This window comes from Mercenaria mercenaria, chromosome 15, assembly GCF_021730395.1.
Source record: "Mercenaria mercenaria strain notata chromosome 15, MADL_Memer_1, whole genome shotgun sequence".
Classification (NCBI taxonomy): domain Eukaryota; kingdom Metazoa; phylum Mollusca; class Bivalvia; order Venerida; family Veneridae; genus Mercenaria; species Mercenaria mercenaria.
This window is the reverse complement of record NC_069375.1, coordinates 34,965,170-34,988,156: the sequence shown is the minus strand read 5'-3', so window position 1 is coordinate 34,988,156 and position 22,987 is coordinate 34,965,170. Positions and strand designations below refer to the sequence as shown.

The following is a 22,987-nucleotide window of genomic DNA, read 5'->3' as shown; positions in this document are numbered from 1 at the left end:
AGAATCGAAATAATATATCTCATTTAGTGATTTGCTCTTGAATAAATCATTGTTTGTCGTTCAGGTGCGTATTATTATATCACTCGGGCTGCGCCCTCATGATATAATTCCTTCACATCTGAACTCCAAACAATGATTTATTCAACGACAAATCACTGGATGAGATATATTATTTCTTAAATATAGAATGGGAAAAAAACTTGAAAGAAATAAAATTGAATACCCATTAAAAATTCGCATAAATATCAAGCTGTTTAAGCAAAAAGTAGATTGTTACAATGTTTCAATAGCATTTTAAGGATTCAGAGTTTAACATTTGAAATGTGAATTATATGGTCCTGTGCAAGCATATTTTAGAAAATAAATACACACGACTTTTCTGTTCTAGAAATTGGAAGATTTACTGCGTACTAAAGAGAAAGAAAAGCAGGCCCTGCAGAAGGCATATGATGAAAGAACTACAGTATATACACGTAGCAAGGGAATCATCAGTGATCTCGTTAAAGATACACACATAAAGGAACAGAAGGTAGCTAACTTGTTTGAGATCTTTGTGTTCTAGCTACATTTCCCTCAATTTTATTCCCAGCCCATCCCATTTAAGCTTGTAAGCTGCCAGCTCAGAGCTGAGGCAAGAAAGCTGTTATCTTTGTCGCAGTCAAAATATAGATTTATAAAAGTGTTCTTCCTCCACCACTTTGTTTCATACTTGGAAGTTGTTGTCTTTGCAGGTAATAAGTTAGTATTGGTACAAAATCTGATGGGGGTGGGGTGTAAAACTGAACTATATTTTGTTGAATTGGCAAGTTTCCTTACGAGACATACAATACTTGAAACAAAGCACAGTTTCAGAACAGTGTCCCAGAATTAGTCAAAAATAGTTTATTTGCAAAGCTGAAATGTAAAGAACTGTTACATTATTTTTGTTTTAATTAAAATATTTTACACCATATTTAACCTTGGAGGGTTAACAGTATTCTAATACATGTACATCTGTAATTGGTGAGCTTCACTAATGAAACAGTTTTAATGGGCTAATATTAAATACAGATCCAGAAAGAAATGTTTGTCGGGAACTTGTATAAAAGTTTCTTCTGATATTGTTTGTATTTTCAAATTCTTAATTGAATTGATATACTATTTTCAGATAAAGAGTTTAGAAGAAGAATTACGACTGCTTAGAGAAGAGCTTGAAGCACTGAAAGCAGAATTACAAAAAGCATACCTTAATAGGCAAAAGGTGGGTAACTCTTATAGTAGTTCGCATTTGTGTTTTAGAGTTACCTGCCTTTGAAACAGCATATTTGAAAGTGTTTAATTGCATTGCATGTTGATGAATTTGTGTCATTTAGAATCATGGCCAATCTGAATTGAATGAAAAGTTTAAATCACTTGCCAGGCAGGAGTCATATGAAAGAGGAGTCCTGTAAAAGATTGTTTTCATGATTTTAAAGTAAATATTCTTGACTTGTATAAAATACAGTAGTCTGCCAAGATTGTTGTGAAAGGGAAGGCTTTAGAGTTTATTTTTTACAATAAAGATACATGTATATGAATATTTTGACCGCAGATGTTGCATCAGAAGTCATTCAGTCTGAGCTGAGTTACTAATTAAGTACAAGAACTAATAGTGTTTGGAAAAAAATCCATGAACATGGATACAAAACTAGCAGTTTATACCTTATTGAAGTAGCTTGAAAACCACAAACAAAAAAAGTAAAGGTCTTGCATAACAAATTAGTGCAAGACTGGATTTGAAATTTTAAAAGTGAGTTTCGAAACCAGTCTAAGAATGCAAGCCTTTGATTTGTCAGTTTTAAAATTGAGTTGAGAAGTAACCAATCAGATAATGTCAGTTGTGAGACTGATCTTCAGCTTTATAAACTATAGACTATGCAAGGATGTTTTCAGAGAAGCATGTTCTGTAGCAGATGAAAATTAAATGAGCCACGCCATGAGAAAACCAACAAAGTGCATTTGCGACCAGCATGGATCCAGACCAGCCTGCGCATCCGCGTAGTCTGGTCAGGATCCATGCTGTTCGCTAACAGTATCTCTAATTGCAATAGGCTTTGAAAGTGAACAGCATGGATTCTGACCAGACTGCTCAGATGCGCAGGCTCGTCCGAAACCAGGCTGGATGCAAATGCACTATGATGGTTTTCTCATGGTGCGACTCAAATGATAATTTTGCATGATTGTTTTATATAGATGAGTCTATCCCCAGACAGGAGTTATCTTAGTTTCAAAGAGGTTTGAATGCATTGTTTTACATGTTAAATGTTTTATTATTTCCAGTGATAATTATTTTGAAGTTTTATGGCATAGCTGGTTATTTCCACAGAGCAAAATTTAAAACATCTAGTAATCTCTATTGTTTTCCTCTTTGTAATGTCATTACGTACTTCCTGTTTATGGATATAAAAGTTCCTGCGCTTTGTCAATACGCTACTATAAGAAAAAAGTGCAACAAGAAAATCATTTGTTTAAATTTGTTTTTACTATTATTTGTTGAATGTTGCATGAAAGAAAAATATTCAATCACTGGTGGTAGTTGCAGATGGAAATATCTGGCTCTTTGGTAACTGTTTGCTTGGTAACTGGGCAGAGCCTCGTTGCTGCCAAAAACTGTTACCCGCGAGCCAGATATTCCCATCTGCTACCTACCACCAGTGAAAAAATCTCATAATAAAACCTGCCTATCAAGGCCACTATTTTTATCTTCCACTTTATCTATAAATAGCAATTTACCTGTGTTGTGTGACCACCTACCAACACAAAAAATTCTTTCATTTTCCTAGGATGGTCTTTACAGGCTGGTTTTACTGGGTTAAATTTGGCAGTGATGACAAAGAAAAAAAACTTGTTTAAGAAAATTCACATTGAGTGTTGGAAGTAACCAGCTATGTTGTAATTTTGACAGTTTGTAAATGTGATGTTTGCATGTATCTGATTGGTTGTTGTTTGAATTTTGTGTTATTTTGTTTAACCAATCAGGATGCAGATAAAATCAGAGAGCTTGAAGAGAACATAGAGGTAATTTTATTCATATCACTTTCATATCCTTGTAATAGCAGTATATAAATAAGCTGCACCTACTGCTATAATCTTAATACAGTAAACACTGCCTTAGCAACCCCATGCTTGCAGTGACTTTCTGTCTACAACAACCTTTTTATTTCCTCCCGATCCAGTTCACATAAAAATTGGCTTGTTTCTAGCGTCTCCCTGTCTGATGCGTATAGCGACTATGAATTCATAGCCCCAAACCAAGACTTCAAACTTTTATAATGACTTTTTGACCCCTCCTCTCAAAGGGAGAAAACTCTAATAAAAAAATCATGGAGTGTGGTTCTTGATCTTAATAACTGCGTCACCATCTTATCGATGAAAATTAAGTGAAGCAGACTGAAAGGTCATTTAAAATATTCCATGTTTTATCAGAGTGTTTAAAAGTGTTTAAAGGTCCTTAATAAAATGCTAACTAGAATATGTCTTATTTGCCTTAAACCAAGACCTCTCCTAGTCAGATTATGTATAGAGACTCCCTGTCTACAATAACCTTTTTGAAATTATGCGAAGGTTGGTCACTCTAGACAGTCTTTACTGTAGTTCAGTAAGTACAACTTAACAGCTGTAGCTTAAAGGGATTGGACTCCAGATTTTTTGCTAAAAATGATCTTTCTTTAAAACTGAAGTTTGATCTTGTGAGCATTATAACTTGAGATTGTTCTTCTTCCTTTGGCGTTATATAATCTGGAGGGCAGTCCCTTTCATGTAAAGCTGATCACCTACGTAGACCTTGGTTGTATGAGTTACCTTTCTTAGGGATAACTGTGAAATCATTTAATTTCCTTGGCAATTTTTGGTCTTTTTGGCCATAATGGCTATTGCATGGGAGCTTAAATTAGTGGATGTCAAAAAATAGAATATTTAGAAGTTGTGATTTAATTTTGCAGCTGGACATAAAATTTCAGAATTCACGAAAATAAGCACTCTTGACCATTAATGATTTTACAGTAATTTCCAGTTAGTGTATGTTTTTAGCACACCTGTCATGAAGTGACAAGGTGAGCTATTGTGACCACTTGATGTCCGTCGTGCGTAGTGTGTCGTCAACAATTTCTAAAAAAATCTTCTTCTTGAAAACAACTGGGCAGAATTACACCAAACTTCACAGGAATGATCCTTGGCTGGCCCCCTTTCAAAATTTTTCAAAGAATTGAATGCCATGCAGATCTCTGGTTGCCATGGCAACCGAAAAGAAAAACTTTAAAAATCTTCTTCTCGAAAACCAGAAGCGCTAGAGCTAAGATATTTGGTGTGAAGCATTGCCTAGTGGACCTCTACCAAGTTTGTTCAAATAATGACCCCAGGGTCAAAATTGACCCCGCCCCAGGGGTCACTTGATGTTACATGGGAAAATCTTAAAAAATCTTCTTCTCAAAAACCAGAAGCCCTAGAGCTTAGATATTTGACATGTAGCATTGACTAGTGGACCTCTACTAAAGTTGTTCAAATCATGACCCCGGGGTCAAAATTGACCCCGCCCCAGGGGTCACTTGATTTTTCATAGGAAAATCTTCAAAAAAAAATTCTAAAAATAAACCAGAAGGCTTAGAGCTTAGGTATTTAACATGTAGCATTGCCTAGTGGACCTCTACAAAATTTGTTCTAATCATGACCTCCGGGGTCAAAATTGACCCCACCCCAGGGGTCACTTGACTTTACATAGGGAAATCTTCAAACATTTTCTAAAAATAAACCAGAAGGCCTAGATCTTAAATATTTGACATGTAGCATTGCCTAGTAGACTTCTACAAAATTTATTCAAATCATAACCCCTGATATCAAATTGACACCATGGGGTTACTTGATTGTACATAGAAAAATCTTCAAAATTTTCTAAAAATAAACCAGAAGGCCTAGAGCTTAGATATTTGACATGTAGCATTGTCTAGTGGGCCTCTACAAAATTTGTTCAAATCCCCCCCCAGGGTCAAATTGACCCAGCCCCAGGGGTTACTTGATTGTACATAGGGAAATCTTCATAAATTTGCTAAAAATAAACCAGAAGGCCTAGATCTTAGATATTTGATATATAACATTGCCTAGTAGACTTCTACAAACTTTGTTCAAATCATGACCCCCGGGGTAAAATTGGTCCTGCCCCAGGGGTTACTTGATTGTACATCGGAAAATCTTCCAAACAATTTCTAAAAATCATCAGTTTGACATTTGAAACATGTAGCTCATATTACTCAGGTGAGTGATCTAGGGTCATCTTGACCCTCTTGTATATGAATACACAGCAAGAACAAGCTAACAATTTACTTACCTGGTGATGGTTCTCTGTCTCCTCTGCTTTTAGATAATATATGAGGATGTAGTGTATGTAGCCTTTCAGAATATAGCAGGATACAGTCAAACTTGTACTAAAAGTCGTAAGTCGCCACATTTGTGAAACCGCTCTGAAATAATGTAACCACTTTACAGTGGTTTGTCCTAGTCCTAGTTATTTTTGACCTTTTACAGTTTACACAGCTGTATTGTTCATGCAAATTGAAACGGTCACAGTTCAGATTTATGTCATTTTTAGTTTGAATTTTCGAAGAAAATGTAGAGCTATTGCACTCACCCCGGCATCTGCATCGCCGTTGGTTTAAGTTTTTGATAAAGTCAAATATCTCTGTTACTATCAAAGCTGTTGACTTGAAACTTAATATAGTTATTTACTATCAAAGTCTACACCAGGAGACACAATTCCCATAACTCTGATTTGAATTTTGACAGAATTATATCCCTTTTTAACTTGGATTTTTTTTTACTGGCAAAGCTCTAATTCAGAGTCGAGCATTGAGAAAAGTCGAGCGCGCTGTCTTACGGACAGCTCTTGTTTCTCTCAGAATTTCACGTGTTCAGAAGTTTTTGTTGAGCCCACTTGTGGTGAGCTCGACTTAGTCGTTACTTTTGGTGGGTCGGTGTATGTGCGTGCTTTCCTTTTTGTCTGGACCATAACTTTGACATGCATGGACCAATCTTGTTTATATTTGGCATGAATGTTTACTTAACTCAATTAGAAGGAGTGTTATACGCAGACCCAATGTTCCTATCTCAAAGGTCAAGGTCACAGTTGGAGGTCAAAGGTCAGATTGAAGTTTGTCCGGAGCATTTCTTCTTCATGCATAGTGGGATTTTGATGTATCTTGGCATGATGTTCACCATTATGAGACAGAGTGTCATGCGCAAGAACCAGGTCCCTAGGTCTAAGTTCAAGGTCACACTTAGACAGCTGGTGGGCTCGACATTCTGCCCGTGGACATACTTGTTTCATTTGTTTTTAACAAAATATAACAGGACAATGATTCATTGAGTAACAGGCACAATTTATTGTAAGAAATACTTGTGGGGTATATGAAATATATGTAGAAAGCCTACCAGAATACTCATGGAATATGTGAAATATATGTAGAAAGCCTATCAAAACACTCACGGAATATATGAAGTATATGTAGAAAGCCTATCGAAACACTCATAGAATATGTGAAGTACGTGTAGAAAGCCTACCAGAATACTCCATGTGAAATATATGTAGAAAGCCTAGCTAAACACTCCTGGAATATGTGAGGTATGTGTAGAAAGCCTATCGAAACACTCGTGTAATATGTGAAGTATATGCAGAAAGCCTATCGGAACACTCATGGAATATGTAAAATTTATGAAGAAACCTATCATAAATGTTAGTCAATAAGTAAACTTTTGATGCTGTAAATCAGGAATTAGGAAGCTGAACACTTTGTAATTGACATTAAACATTATGTTAGATCATATTTTATTTTTGATTCTTAACAATTTGCAAACTTTTTCAAGTCAAGTTATGAATGACAAGGTTATGGAAATTCTCAAATTTTCTGAAATCGTGTAATTTTGTGGGCATGAAAACAGTTTTTTATTGGTGATAAAAGCTTTTGAAGTTAAATTGAAGAATATATTTGTTCGTTCGGGTTTAATTTCATTGATTGTCGCGACCAAAAAAAGGATGAAAATTAGTGTTCAACAAATATTAACGATTTCACAGTTTATATAGGGCTTCTTATTGCAAAGTACAGAGTTATGAACAATCTTAGACTTAAAAGGGCATAGTGAATATGAAAAATTTGAATATAAGTGAAAAAATACATGCACACAAACGTTTTATTCCCTTCATTTTACAAAGGATTCTAAGGTGTCACTTTGTCTTGTTTGTTTACTTGATCTATTGTCAATAAAGCATTTTGTCAGTAGCTGAAATATTATATGAAACCTTATATATTAACATATATATATATGTAATATATATATGACATCATATTAAAATCAACAACACTTCCTTTGATTATTAAGACTTTTGAGATTTAAATAATAATGAGATACTCTTAAAGATGCATGGCTTCATACTTGAAGTTAAACAAATAACAAGCAGTTTTGAAAGAAGAAGCAAAAACTCTGAAAACATTTAGGTATTGCATTAATTTATTCATTCAAAGAAAAAAGTACCTTGGCCTAAAATGAAAAATTGTTTCCCTCTCCGCTATTGACCTACAAAAATTGCCCCTACCAAAAATATTTTATTACAAATACGCAGTGCATAAATAAACATACATTTCTAAGATGAGACTCCTTCTTTACCCTTTTTTATGGCTAAACACATTACTTCCACTGTACTTCTAGTCTGGGCTCAACATAGTTAGTAATATAGTGACCTTAACCCTTATCGTGGTGGACCAATTGATTCTGCCTTTGCGACCAGTGTAGATCATTATCAGCCTGCACATCCATGCAGTCTGATCAAGATCTGCACTGTTCGCTTTTCAGTCAGTATCTTTTTGGTAAGTACCCCTTTTAACAGTTACTGGTACTGTCCAAATGGAAAGATGGACAAGTTAATTATATGAATTTAGCAGGGTAAGGGTTAATTAGTATCCATATATTCATTAATTTATCTTTATTTCATATTTTAAAAAGTCTCATGAAAAAACTTGAAGTTTAATTGTATTAGTGTTTGTTGGGTTTGAGGATTAGAAGTTAAGGAATTAGGGAAGGATTTGACTATTAAAGTTAAGGAACTGTTAAACTTAAAACAATGAGGGAAGCTTGACTGTTTAAAAGTTTAGGGGTATGGAAAGTTTTTAGTTAACTGAAGATTTTGACTTCTTGAATTTAAAGAGAATGGAATTTAGCTATGTAATTTTGGAGACTTGTACTGGAAGGAACATACAAAGGAACTGTGTCTTTATGAATTAAACTTCTTCCACATTTGACACAGATTTGTTGAAAAATGTATCCATAAACAGCTTTAAACCACAATCCAATACTAGGAAGAGCAAGACCTAATTAACCTGGGTTATGTCCTGTCCATTTGTTAACCTTGCATTAAGGCGTTATATTGGTCAGTTTCACTAAGTAGTAATGTAGATATTGACTTTACATATCATACCTACGTATTGTTAACAGGGCCTTAGGCCAGGTAAATATTTGTTTTTATTCTGTACAGGTTTTCACTTCTACTCTTTTAAATACACTTCTGATTGCAATTAGTAGGAAATCCAAAATGAATTTTGATTATGTTGACACTATGTATTATCATTTACACAAATATTTGTATACTTCTGTTTATAGTTTGTGTGCGTGGATCTGAGGATTTAATAGCATTCTGTAAGACAAATTCGTAGTTTAAAATGAGAAACATTTCTTCTCCACATTTTCAGTTGTTAGTTCGCCTTTTTACCTTCAAAATTGTCTGATTAAAAAAAAAATCTACGGGGAATATGCTCGTCGGCGTTTGTTGCAATTTTTATTTAGGTCCACCTTTTCTCAAAAGCAGTAAGAGCTACAACTTTGAAACTTTGCACACTTGTTTATCATCATTAGGGGACTATGTAGGCCAAGACCATAATTCTGATCTGATTTGCATTTTATGAGAATTATGGCCCTTTTTGTACTTAGAAAATTTTGATTTTCTTGGTTAAAGTTTTTGTTTAGGTCCTTTCCCCCCCAAACCTGTAAGAGCTACAGCTTTGTAACCTTGTACACTTCTTTTTTCATCATTAGATGAGTAAGTTACCAAGAACAATAAATCTAACCTGCATTTTGTAAGAATTAAGGCCCATTTTTACTTAGAAAATTTGAATTTCTTGGTTGAAATGTTTGTTTAGGTCCACTTTACTTGAATACTATAAGAAAACTAGCTTTGAAACTTTGCAGACTTATTTATCAACATGTGCATTTTTGTTTGAATAATGGCCCTTTATGTACTAAGAAAATTTGAATTTCTTTTTGTTTAGGTCCATTTTTTCTTGAATTCTATGAGAACTATAGCTTTGAACTTTGTACATTTGTTTATTATCATTAGATTAATATGTAGGTCAAGAACCATAACTCTGTCTTGCATTTTGACAGAATTATGGGCCTTTTCATCTTATAAAATCAGTATTTCTTGGTTGTAATTTTGTGCAAGTTCACTTTTCATGAATACTTACTATAGCTTTGAAACTTCATACATTTTTTTGTCATCAGTTAAAATGAGTAAGAAGGCCAAGAACCATAACTCTTTTCTTTCGTATTGTCCAGCACCTGCTGACAAGCGATGGCACCAGCTGGTGGTGCTCTTGTTCTGTTTGTCGAGGCAGTGGCCGACATTGTTCAAGACTTTACTTTGTTAATAGTAGTCAGTGTTCAAACCTGTACATATATTTATCACAACATCATATAGCGAGATCTGGCTCAAGTCACTACTTTTGTCATTCAAACTTTGTACAAATGTTTATCGTTTTGTGGTTTGCAGTGAGGTATGATAAATGTTACAGTATATGGTATGCAGAATGCCATTGTTTCAAGGTCATGCAAAGTTTTCCTTTCTTTTCTTGTAATTTCTGCAAGTATGTATAAGGCTTCAATATATTTACATAATTTGATTATAGATGGAATGACATACTCTTTTATCATTCCAGAAAAAAACAAAACGTTTTCAATGAAGGGCAATGTCATGAAGTCACGTGAAAAGATTAAACGTGACTGCCCTGTTTCATAATACAAATCTATATGGACGTAAACATTTTTAGCTTATCTGATTTTTTGAAAAAAAATGATGAGTTATTGTCATCACTTGAGTGGTTGTCGGCGTCTGCTTCAGTGTCTGCGTCAGCGTTGCCTGGTTAAGTTTTATGTTTAGGTCAGCTTTTCTCCTAAACTATCAAAGCTATTGCTTTGAAACTTGGAATACTTGTTCACCATCATAAGCTGACCCTGTATAGCAAGAAACATAACTCCATCTTGCTTTTTGCAAGAATTATGGCCCCTTTTGTACTTAGAAAATATCAGATTTCTTGGTTAAGTTTTATGTTTAGGTCACATTTTCTCCTAAACTATCAAAGCTATTGCTTTGAAACTTGGAATACTTGTTCACCATCATAAGCAGACCCTGTATAGCAAGAAACATAACTCCATCTTGCTTTTTGCAAGGATTATTGCCCTTTTTGGACTTAGAAAATCAGTTTTCTTGGTTAAGTTTTAAGTTTAGGTCAGCTTTTATCCTAAACTATCAAAGCTATTGCTTTAAAACTTGCAACACTTGTTCACCATCATAAGCTGACCCTATACAGCAAGAAAGATAACTCCATCCTGCTTTTTGCAAGGGCCCGCCCGCTTAGCTCAGTAGGTAGAGCGTCGGTCTACGGATCGCGGAGTCGCAAGTTCGATCCTCGGGCGGGGCGTGTGTTCTCCGTAACTATTTGATAAACGACATTGTGTCAGAAATCATTAGTCCTCCACCTCTGATTCATGTGGGGAAGTTGGCAGTTACTTGCGGAGAACAGGTTTGTACTGGTACAGAATCCAAGAACACTGGTTAGGTTAACTGCCCGCCGTTACATAACTGAAATACTGTTGAAAAACGGCGTTAAACCCAAAACAAACAAAAAGCTTTTTGCAAGATTTATGGCCCTTTTGGACTTAGAAAATATCAGATTTCTTGGTTAAGTTTTATGTTTAGGTCAACTTTTTCTCTTAAACTATCAAAGCTATTGCTTTTAAACTTGCAACACTTGTTCACCATCATAAGCTGACCCTGTACAGCAAGCAACATAACTACATCCTGCTTTTTGCAATAATTATTGCCCCTTTTGGACTTAGAAAAATCATTTTCTTGGTTGAATATTATGTTTAAGTCAACTTTTCTCATAAACTATCAAAGCTATTGCTTTAAAACTTGCAACAGTTTTTCACCATCATAAGTGGACACTGTACATCAAGAAACATAACTCTATTCTGCTTTTTGCAAGAATGATGGCCCTTTTTAGACTTAGAAAATCATGGGTAGGACAATATTTCTTTTATACAAAAAGAATCAGATGAGCGTCAGCACCCGCAAGGCGGTGCTCTTGTTCTAACTTAAAGGAACTTAGCAGTCAGTTTTTAATTCCAATATAGAAGATTTGATTGTAATTTAAATTCGTTCAAGTTCAAGCGTTAATCCTTCCAAAAGCACACAGGATTAAAAAATACTGAACAAAAAAAATATGATATCCATGAAAAGTGCAAGTAATTGCTTTACAGTTTGCACTATAAACACAAATGATGGTGCAAAGGCTAAGTGCAAAAGTATTGTATCTGTGTATGAATAAAGAACAGATACAGTAGTTTCCTGTTTAGCCGTAGAAAAAAATCTTTCAGTGTGCGCTTTTATTATGGTGCTGTGTCAGGTGTAAGCTTTTTGCTTTAAAGGGCAAGGAATGCCTAACAATAAGTTAAATTTTATATGAAAGCCATTCTCAAGCCTTTCTTAATGCTGAAAGAATTTTTTAAAATCAGACTGCTATTGAAAAAGATATGGCAGTTTGAAACTTAAGAAAATGGCTGATCGTGGAGGCAGCCATTTTAGGATGTTTATGACATCGTTTACACACTGCTGAATTCTTTCTTGGGAAAATAATCTTTAGATAGATTAATTTTGTATGTTTCTCGAGTGTAAGATGTAAAACATGGTAATTTCTTTCATTATATTTGGAAGAAGTAGAGAAACTATTTTACAGAAATAAGTAAATATCAGTTCAGATATCTATCTAGAAATTTGATAAATCCGCCATTTTTGTTGCCATGGCCGCCATATTGATAAAATATTTAAATGCTCAGAACTTTCTCCTTTTTAAGCCGATTTTAAAAAATTCTTTCAGTTCCTTAAATTATTTAAGAAATCCTAGCAGACTGAATTAACATAAGAACAACATTGCCTTCCCCATTGAGCCTGTTGGTGGCAAGTGATTCTGCCTTTGCGACCAGTGCAGACCAAGACCAGCCTGCACATCCGTGCAGTCTAATCATGGTCTGCACTGTTCGCCATTCAGAAGGTAACTTTTTGGTAAGCACCCCTTTTAACAGGTAATGGTACTGTCCAAATTGAAAGATGGACCAGTCCATTTTAGAAATTTAGCTGGCTAAGGGTTAAACATTTTTTTCCTGAACTACATAATGAATCTTCACCAACCTTAAACAGAAGCATCCTTGCATGGACTTTCGTCAGGTTTCTTCAGATGGTTCTGCTTAGATCCTGTTAGGCATTGATGGAGCTAAAAATAGAAAAACCTTTTAATGAACGCATGAGTCACTTGATGGATAATCACTTAACCGATTTTGAAAATTCTTTCACTTCTTTTAATGATATAAGAAATCCTAGCATATGGAATTAACATAAGCACAACATTGTATTTCCGTTTAACCCAATTTAGAGGCCATCAGAACAAAATTAGAAACATCTTGTGCACTGGCTTACTGCACTGAGTAGATTTTTTGTAAAGACCTCCTTTTAGTGTATTCAAATGGTTCAGCGTGGCTGCATTCAGAATCTGCCACAGCTAAAAATAGAAAACACATTGAAAGGACTTTTTCTTCTGACCTACTTGCATCTTAAAGATTCTTTAGTGGCTGACAGTTAAAATAAAAATTCCTTCAAATTTTTTTTTTTTAATTTTTCTCTCACGAACACAGCTTGTTTTCCTCCTTTAATTAGAAAAAAAAACTATTGAAAAAATCCTATACCTTATGCTCTTGATGGGGTTTCTTTAAAACTCTTGAACTTTAAACCCAGTCAGAAGTTAATCTAGGCACATCAAATAAACTGATTGTGGATTGACAGGTTGACGTATATTCAGGGTCAAGGTTAGGCAAAAGATTTGACCATCATGGCCCTCTTGTGAAAGAATATTTTTCATATTTTTGCTCAATACAACAAAGTTCAAGGTAGTTCTGCATGTTTGGATTTTTTTTTTCAATGTTGAATTTAATTAAACTCTGATTTTTTAAAACTAGAAAATTCGGCAAATAAAAACATAGGGTCGTTTGATTTTTAGTTAGACTGATTTCAAAAAATTTAAACTCGTGCAAGGTCCTATAATTGAAGTCTATGGGAAGAACACAACTTTAATAATGTTTCCCCAAATAGAAAATTTTCTACACTGTAGATTTTAACCCTTTACTACACAAAACAGAAGCCAGATAGATTGCCATTTGTTTTATAAAATGATGTTCATTTCCATATGCAGAGTCCAGGCTCTGGATAACTAACATTACGCATTACTTCCAGTTTATCAAATTTTCAGGAACTGTTTCAACAAATTTCATTGCATGACTAACAGAGGTAAAGAAATTTACTTTACATTTTACAAGTTTAAGCCTTAGCCTGCTGGCAGCAGGTGATTCTGCCTTTGCGACCAGTGCAGACCAAGATCAGCCTGCACATCCGTGCAGTCTGATCATGGTCTGCACTGTTCGCTATTCAGTCAGTAAATTTTCAGTGAAAACCCCTTTGAGTAATAAGTGGTACTGTCCAAATTGAAAGATGGACCAGTCCATTATAGAAATATAGCAGGGTAAGGGTTAAAGATATTTTTGTAAAGAATAAAATGTTGCCTTTGTACTTGCTGAGGTTTAGGGCACTTCAAGAAAAAGAGCCATTATCTTGTTTATTTCAAGTATACATTTATCACTTACAGTATTGTCAAGTTGAAAAAAAAGTGTCAGTTACTTGCAGAGAAGCAAGCTCAATGCAACTTAGAAGGCCTAGTGACATGGCCACTTTAGCATTTTTCCTACCAGGTATTCTCTAGCTTTGTGAGGGTTATCTATTGACAAATAAATGACACAGGGCTTGCCCTCCAAGTTAGCTTAATAGCTAGACCACCTTCCAGCCAGGAGGTAGTATGTTGAGGACACTTAAGTTGTGAACTGGCAATTTTTACACATTTCTTTTATATATTAAATTATTTCATTTTGATACCAGTAAATTTATCAGATGCCAAAAAATGCACTTGAAAGTTAAATTTTGTATTAGGGAAAACTGGTTCATTGCCTATAGTGAACAAAGGCTGCCGGTATTTCATGCAGCATTTCTAGTAGAAGTGCATGATACCTAGCCCTTACCCTGCTAAATTTCTATAATGAACTTATCCATCTTTCAATTTGGACAGTACCATTAACTGTTAAAAGGGGTACATACCACAAAGATACTGACTGAATAGCAAACAGTTAGATCATGATCAGATTGCACGGATGTGCAGGCTGATCATACTCTACACTGGTCGCAAAGGCAGAATTAATCATGTCCAGCATGGTAAGGGTTAGTAACCATGGAAAAAATAATTTGTTGTTGTAATCTGCATGTCGGGTATTTATTATTCAGTCTTGATAGATTTCTTTTTCAAGTGGTGATATAACACTTACAGGTCTTAGAGTAGGCCTGTTTAAACCCCACTTCAGTTCTGTGTTAATAATTTATTAGGTACTTCTATAATATTTGAAGATGTTACAAGTACAGATGGGTATTTTATTACCTGAATCTAAGATGTTGTCTCGGGGTTAATGGCTCACCAGTGGTGTAAAATAAATTATTTAAAGGAACATTTAAGTCCTTTCGTGACAATTGTCAGTTTGTCAACGAATGTAGTTTTATGTCACCTTTGTAAAAAAACAACTACCTAGTAAGAGTTTTTGCAATAGAGATAAGGCGTTTTAGGTTTATTGTGGCATGTGCTTGATGGGAATGCCCTCCTCCCACCCAAGAAAAACTTTTAAAAAGCTAGCAATGAACACTTATCTTGTTCAGCTTTTGTGATCGCCCTGTGTCCGTCGTCCGTCCGTCCGTTTGTCCGTCATCAGCAATTTGACTGTTAACACTCTAGAGGTCACAATTTTGACCTAATCTTAATGAAACTTGGTCAGAATGTTACCCTCAATAAAATCTTGGACGAGTTTGATATTGGGTCATCTGGGTTCAAAAACTAGGTCACCAGGTCAAATCAAAGGAAAAGCTTGTTAACACTCTAGAGGTCACAGTTTTGGCCCAATCTTAATGAAACTTGGTCAGAATGTTACCCTCAATAAAATCTTGGACGAGTTTGATATTGGGTCATCTGGGATCAAAAACTAGGTCACCAGGTCAAATCAAAGGAAAAGCTTGTTAACACTCTAGAGGTCACAATTTTGGCCCAATCTTAATGAAACTTGGTCAGAATGTTAACCTTGATAATCTCAAGGTCCAGTTTGAATCTGGGTTGTGTAGGATCAAAAACTAGGTCACCAGGTCAAATCAAAGGAAAAGCTAGTTAACACTCTAGAGGCCACATTTATGACCATATCTTAATGAAACTTGGTCAGAATGTTAATCTTGATGATCCATAGGTCAAGTTCAAATCTGGGTCAGATGGGGTCAAAAACTAGGTCACCGTGTCAGATCAAAGGAAAAGCTTGTTAACACTCTAGAGATCACAATTTTGGCCCAATCTTACTGAAACTTGGTCAGAATGTTACTCTCAATAAAATCTTGGACGAGTTTGATATTGGGTCATCTGGGGTCAAAACCTAGGTCACCAGGTCAAATCAAAGGAAAAGGTTGTTAACACTGTAGTGGCCACATCTATGGCCATATCTTAATGAAACTTGGTCAGAATGTTAGTCTTGGTGATCCAAAGGTCAAGTTCAAATCTGGGTCATGTGGGGTCAAAAACTAGGTCACCAGGTTAAATAAAAGGAAAAGCTTGTTAACACTCTAGAGGTCACAATTTTGGCCCAATGTTAATGAAACTTGGTCAGAATGTTACTCTCAATAAAATCTTGGATGTGTTTGATATTGGTTCATCTGGGGTCAAAAACTAGGTCACCAGGTCAAATCAAAGGAAAAGCTTGTTAACACTGTAGTGGCCACATTTATGACCATATCTTAATGAAACTTGGTCAGAATGTTAATCTTGATGATCTATAGGTCAAGTTTAAATCTGGGTCAGGTGAGAGTAAAAAACTAGGTCACTAGGTCAAATCAAAGGAAAAGCTTGTTAACACTCTAGAGGCCACATTTATGATTGTATCTTCATGAAACTTAATCAGAATGTTGATCTTGATGATCTGTAGGTCAAGTTTGAATCTGGGTCAGGTGGGGTCAAAAACTAGGTCACCGTGTCAAATCAAAGGAAAAGCTAGTTAACACTTTAGAGGCTACATTTATGACCATATCTTAATGAAACTTGGTCAGAATGTTGATCTTGATGATCTTTAGGTCAATAGGTCAGGTGAGCGATACAGGGCCTTCATGGCCCTCTTGTTTAAATACTTTTGCAAAATGTTTCTAGAGGCATGCAACTTTTTTGAAGTTTTAAAAAAGAATGAAAATAATGGCACTTTTGAAATTTTCTTAATAGCTGCTCCATGCAATTGAAAGCACATTGAATGCTCTTGTAAATTTCGTATTTTGTTACTAATTTTACTTAATGATTTAAAAATATATATTTTTCTTTAATTTTTCTTTTAGATAGATATGATAATGGTACAAAATTAAGAATTAGAGATCAATGTAATTCATCACCTTTTCAGCTCTCCTGAGCCAAAGGCTCGAGGTGAGCTTTTGTGATCGCTTGATGTCCTTCGTCCATCTGTCAACAATTTCTTGTCTGTTCGATAGTGGTATCATTTACAATTTGATTTTAACCAAACTTGCTCACAACTTTTATCACCATAAGATCTTGGTTCTTTCCTTGAAGCAGCCATATCCCACCATGTGTTCAAGAGTTACAGCCCCTGAAAGGGCAAACTTGCACACAACTTGTATCACCATAAGATCTCGGTTCCATGCTTTATTTTACCATCTGGACCCAGTTGTTTGAAACTTTAAGAAGTGATTAAGCATACAGTTGATGAACTTTCACAGTTATATTTTGACATTTTAGAAAACTAAGAAAAACAAACGTGTATGTTAAGAATTTTTAACACTGAAATGTCTTTCAGTAAAATTAAAACATCATACTAACGTTTCCCACTAAGTCTAGTATTTTGAATCAACATTAATAACAGGCGGTTAGTTTAACAGCCTGTTAAAGTTTCGAACAACTGGGCCCTGACCTACTTTCTTGTTATTGATGACATGTTGTAGGCAATATTACTAAGGTGAGCGATCCAGGGTCATCATGACTCTCTTGTTTGAAAAAATGACTGTCACACCCCCGATAGATCTTAAAACCTGATAACATAAGCTTGAATTGAATTAGATTGTGAAATAATTGTTGTTAATCTGCATTATAGACATGTTCAGATTTAAATAAGTACACCTTTATATATAACAAAAAAAAAATTTTAAAAAAATAATAGCTGGACAGCTTAAATTTTCCTAATCTTGTGACTAAAAGATATTTTATAAATGCAATGAAAATAACCTTTATTTGACTTTTCCAAGTACTGATAATCATCGACAGTCACATTTTGTTCGCTCGAATTTGACAGGACCAGCAAAATTTGTTGTTACCAGTAGTTTAAGCGATTGAACAGTATACAATATAAAGGGATTTTGCTGCGACCTGACAATGAGTTTGAGCAAAGGGTGGTGTTTAAATTATCAGAGTACAAGGGAATGAAGTTCGACTGTAGTTACCGTTTTATATCAGTAGTGTTATCCACCACTGAATGTAGGTGACCAAGAACCTTAACTATATTACATGAATTATCATAATCTATATGAATATTCAGTTTTTGGTATTGAAGTGAAAGTTACAGAAAGGACTTCCATGTTGAAAAATTTGGTCAGTGGTGGTTTATAACAGTATGGCATTATCACGGCTTCAGTAAGTAAGACAGCTCAAACAGTACGAGACAAAATCACTTCTCTTCTATTGGTGTTACCCCACCCACTGTAGTTATATAGAACTATTTTTGTAGTGCAATAGAGTAGGAATAAAATAAAAGATTCTATGATTGTCAGAAATACACTAATCTTGTAACTTTGATAGCGGGTAAAGCCACCACCAAAAATGATTTACTGGTCCCTATAGGTAACTTCATACAATGAAGCAGATCAATCTCTGTTATGTCTGATTGGGCAAAATTTTGTTGTTTAAAAAAAAAAAAAAAAATGAGCAAGATCAAATCACCAAGGCACTGTTTTCCCCAGCACCTTGTCAATTGACAGAATAAAGCGTAATATGAGTTTTAACAAATATTTGTAAAATTTATCCTTGTGGGAAATCACAGAAGCAAAGTAATCTTAGGCATTTCATTTCTAGTGTGTACAGTCGCCTTTGAAATAAAACGTTTTAGTCCATTATATAATTTTAAGGTTTCATACAAATGAGTTCTCTAATTATCAGCCTTCCAGATTTTTAAAAATATTGGCTCAAGAATTAGCTACTGATCCACATCTGAAGCAGTTTGAACATTTAAGTCGGCTATCTGCATTCGTCTAAAGATGTACTGTTGTAACACCTGTAACCTATTTTTTAATTTATATCTTTCACCATGTCTGAAAATTGGTCTTAAAAATGAGAAACCAACAATTTCAAAAGCCCTGTGTGCTATTTTTAGCATGCACTGACCTGTTGTTGTTTGCATCTGCTTCACTGATGAACTGACATGCAATGCATAGGTTCCATAACTCTGTTTTGCATTTTTATGCCTTTTTTTTTTTCAACTTAATAATTTCATTCATTTAAATTTTTTAGGCTTTCGAAAAGTTAAGTGTTGTTGTCCTCTTTTTATGAATTAAAGGGTTGTTTTCAAGACTAATATATCTTTAAACTTTTAGGAATGGATGACAATCTGTTTAAGATATTAGAAATTATAAACTGATTCTATAAATTTGATATTTTATGTGAATGAAGAGAGATTATTTTAAGAGAAAAAAATGACATAGATTTTTATCTTTAAATTTTTTGGAAGAAAAATGTGATAAGTTGATATGGATTTATACTAGATTAAACACTGTCTCAGTCTTATTGGCTTAAATTGATACAGTTTGCAATCTCCAATAAATCTCATATCTCCAATAAATCTCATTTATGTGTTTTACAAATAAATGACTCCTGTTTAGTAAATAGTGGCAACTAATTGACTCTGAAGAAGTGCTGTATTTCAAAGTTACTCAGACAGAACTTGTGTGCGTTACCTAGTTTGGAATTAAAATCTGCCGCAAAAACAATTAATACTGTTTGGTAGAGATTTATTTGGTTAATTGGTTTAACAGAATTGACATATTTCATTTTAACCGTATAGGGAGTAGGGATTGTAAGAACTAATAACAATCAAAAACCTCTTGTAGTCCAAGAAGCAGCTTATTGGATTTAAATTGCTATTTTAGACCTGTCGAGTCTATTTTTGCGGCATGTCGAGAGGGATAAATAAAATAATGTTGAACTTGAAAGTAGTTTGCTTAGTGCTAAAAGGCTGCTAACCAAAGGGCATGGACTTTCTTACTGGATTATTGGGCAGAAGAAAATAGTTCTTGCTACTGGACATTTAGTTTAATAAAACGTGTTGAAGAAAGAGGACTGTTATTCAGAAATAGTTTTTTTTTTTTTATATTTGGAGAAAAAACAGCGATACCAAATTAGTGATACATTTAGTAAATATGAATGGACTTTTTCCTCTTTTAATTTGCTGTTAAAAAATAATATCAAGAATGGATCATAATTTTGACTACCTTTTACCAACTTGTATGTTAAGGAGTAGAGCTTTAGGTAACCATAGCAACGGAATTATGGAAAATAATTTATTAGATCTTGACATTGATAATATATATAATGACACATTGAAAGCATTGGAGTCTGACACGTGCTCAGAGATATCTGATAGGTCTTATGCAGATGCAAGCTATTACACTCGCATGAAGGTTTGGAAGTCCCCGTATGTAGAAAAACAATTCTGGTCCGATCTTGAGGAGTATAAAGCACCTTGGGAACGAAATCGTGGCTCTCAGTTCGACAAGAGCTTGCAAGAATTCCTGGAATGGCCAGAAAACTGTGGCGGCAGTGACACGGATGAAGTATTAACTAGTATGGACTTTAATGATGTTGCAAGGTTGAAACGGAAGGCACCGGACAGAAAAAAGCGCATGCAAAGAAGTCGTACTTTGAACCAAAAGAGAATTGCTATTCCAAAACTTGTGGTGAACTCGGACACAGAACAACTGTCAGATAGTGATGATGAAAATGAGGATCATAGAATTGACTTGAAAATAACTCATTCACATTTAAGTCAGCAGCTAGATAACAAACTTGCAAAATTAAGCGTGTCTGATGTGCCGAAATGTAACAAATGTATTGACTCTGACTCTGATTACAGGACATATTCGGACACAAGCTGTGACAGAATAGATCTAACGTATCCCCAAAAGGAAGTTTACAAAGAGCCAGATTTGAAATCTTTGAAATATTTGATGGCTTCCGTTTTGCAAAAATCTGAAAATATTTCGAACAAACTTGCTCAGAGTAAGATTATTAGAGATGTAGTCAACCATAATAGCAGAACAGAGGTTGTTACTTTTGGAAATAAAGTAAGTTTTAACAGATTAGAATTGATGCTGCCCATCAAATATAAAGCAAGTATGAAATAAATAATATAAAAAAAACACTCATTTTCAAGTTAGTTTAAATTTAAAGTACTTTGAAAATCTGGTTCAATTTATGCATGCAACAGTCCAGCTGTATCTCGGTAACAGTTAAATAATTATATTGAACTGAAATTTCATACAAGTCGACTTTCCCATCAAACATAGGGAACTCTTGTTTGAAATTAATTCAAATAATTGCCCTTGTTTGGCATAGAGAATTTGATTGAAGTTTTGCATGCAAGTTTCATGGTCATAGTACAATTTAAATTTGTAATAAAATGTAATAAAATAACTTGTTTGGTAGTGAAATAGTATGAAATGTATTGAAATTGTCAAGACAATGTTTACTTTGATAAAAATAAGCTTGTATTTTTTCACATTACAATAGCTAGAATACAAGGGGCCTCCGTGGCCGAGTGGTTAAGGTCGCTGACTTCAAATCACTTGCCCCTCATCGATGTGGGTTCGAGCCTCACTCGGGGCATTGAATTCTTCATGTGAGGAAGCCATCCAGCTGGCTTACGGAAGGTCGGTGGTTCTACCCAGGTGCCCGCTTGTGATGAAATAATGCACGGAGGGGCACCTGGGGGTCTTCCACCACCATTAAAGCTGGAAAGTCGCCATATGACCTATCATGTGTCGGTGCGACGTTAAATCCAAAAAAAAAAAAAAAAAAAAAAAGGAACTAGAATACAAGACTAAATATTTTGCATAATTGTAAAACATTTATACATTTTTGTTCACAATTCTAAAAGTTTTATTGAAAGAGTTGCACATCTTCTATAAAGTTTTCTAGAGAAATAATGTCTGCAATATGATATTTTTTTTTTCTTTTAGATTTTACACATTATAGCCCATTCTTGTATTAAACTGTCATTTTATTTGTTGCAGAAACTTGTACGTACCCTTGGAAAGAGAGAGGGAGAGCTGGAAAACTTCCGGGACTTGCTCGAAAAAGCTCAGAATTCACTGACAATGAGTGAAGAGGCTGTGGAGGTAAGGTCTTTGTTTATTTCTTGATTTAAATTTAATAGTTATGTCTTGTAATGTCTTATAAGGTTTTTTTAATAATTTTTAGCTCACCTGTCACAAAGTGACAAGGTGAGCTTTTGTGATCCATGGCGTCTCGTCGTCCGTAATAAAACTTTTTCTATGTGACACACTCTAGAGTCACATTTTTCATGGGATCTTTATGAAAATTGGTCAGAATGTTCATCTTGATGATTCTAGGTCAGGTTCGAAACTGGGTCATGTGCGGTCAAAAACTAGGTCGTAGATCTAAAATAGAAAAACCTTGTGACCTCTCTAGAGGCCATATTTTTCATGAGATCTTCATGAAAATTGGTCAGAATGTTCACCTTGATGATCTAGGTCAAGTTCGAAACTGGGTCACGTGGGATCAAAAACTAGGTCATAGATCTAAAAAATAGAAAAACCTTGTTGACCTCTCTAGAGGCCATATTTCACAATGGATCTTCATGAAAATTGGTCAGAATGTTCATCTTGATGATATTAGGTCAAGTTCGAAACTGGGTCACGTGGATCAAAAATAGGTCAGTAGATCTAAAAATAGAAAAACTTGTGACCTCTCTAGAGGCCATATTTCACAATGGCTCTCATGAAATTGGTCAGAATGTTCTCTTGATGATATCTAGGTCAAGTTCGAAACTGGGTCACGTGCGGTCAAAAACTAGGTCACTAGATCTAAAATAGAAAAAACCTTGTGACCTATCTAGAGGCCATATTTTTCATGAGGTCTTCATGAAAATTGGTCAAAATGTTCATCTTGATGATATCTAGGTCAAGTTTGAAACTGGACACTGGGGACAAAAACTTAGGTCAGTAGGTCTTAAAAATAGAAAAACCTTGTGACACTCTCTAGAAGCCATATTTCTCAATGGATCTTCATGAAAATTGGTCAGAATGTTCATCTTGATGATATCTAGGTCAAGTTCGAAAATGGGTCCGTGGATCAAAAACTAGGTCAGTTAGATTCTAAAAATAGAAAAACCTTGTGACCTCTCTAGAGCATATTTCACAATGGATCTTCATGAAAATTGGTCAGAATGTTTCATCTGATGATATCTAGGTCAA

General features: G+C 34.8%; 1 protein-coding gene across 8 annotated transcripts in view; it reads left to right on the top strand.

Moving 5' to 3' along the window:
- LOC123550936 (putative leucine-rich repeat-containing protein DDB_G0290503) overlaps positions 1-22,987 on the top strand; it is a 78,884-nt gene that overhangs the window by 24,605 nt on the left and 31,292 nt on the right. For 5 of the 8 annotated variants that reach the window (XM_045339480.2, XM_045339471.2, XM_053524984.1 and 2 more), the window contains 4 exons: positions 389-529; positions 1,148-1,240; positions 2,212-2,253; positions 21,785-21,889. In XM_045339480.2, coding sequence (XP_045195415.2) covers positions 389-529; positions 1,148-1,240; positions 2,212-2,253; positions 21,785-21,889 — 381 coding nt within the window. Of the gene's footprint in view, positions 1-388; positions 530-1,147; positions 1,241-2,211; positions 2,254-2,997; positions 3,037-19,327; positions 20,837-21,784; positions 21,890-22,987 lie in introns of those variants that run through there. The other 3 variants (XM_045339452.2, XM_053524985.1, XM_045339488.2) reach the window with 3 other exon arrangements.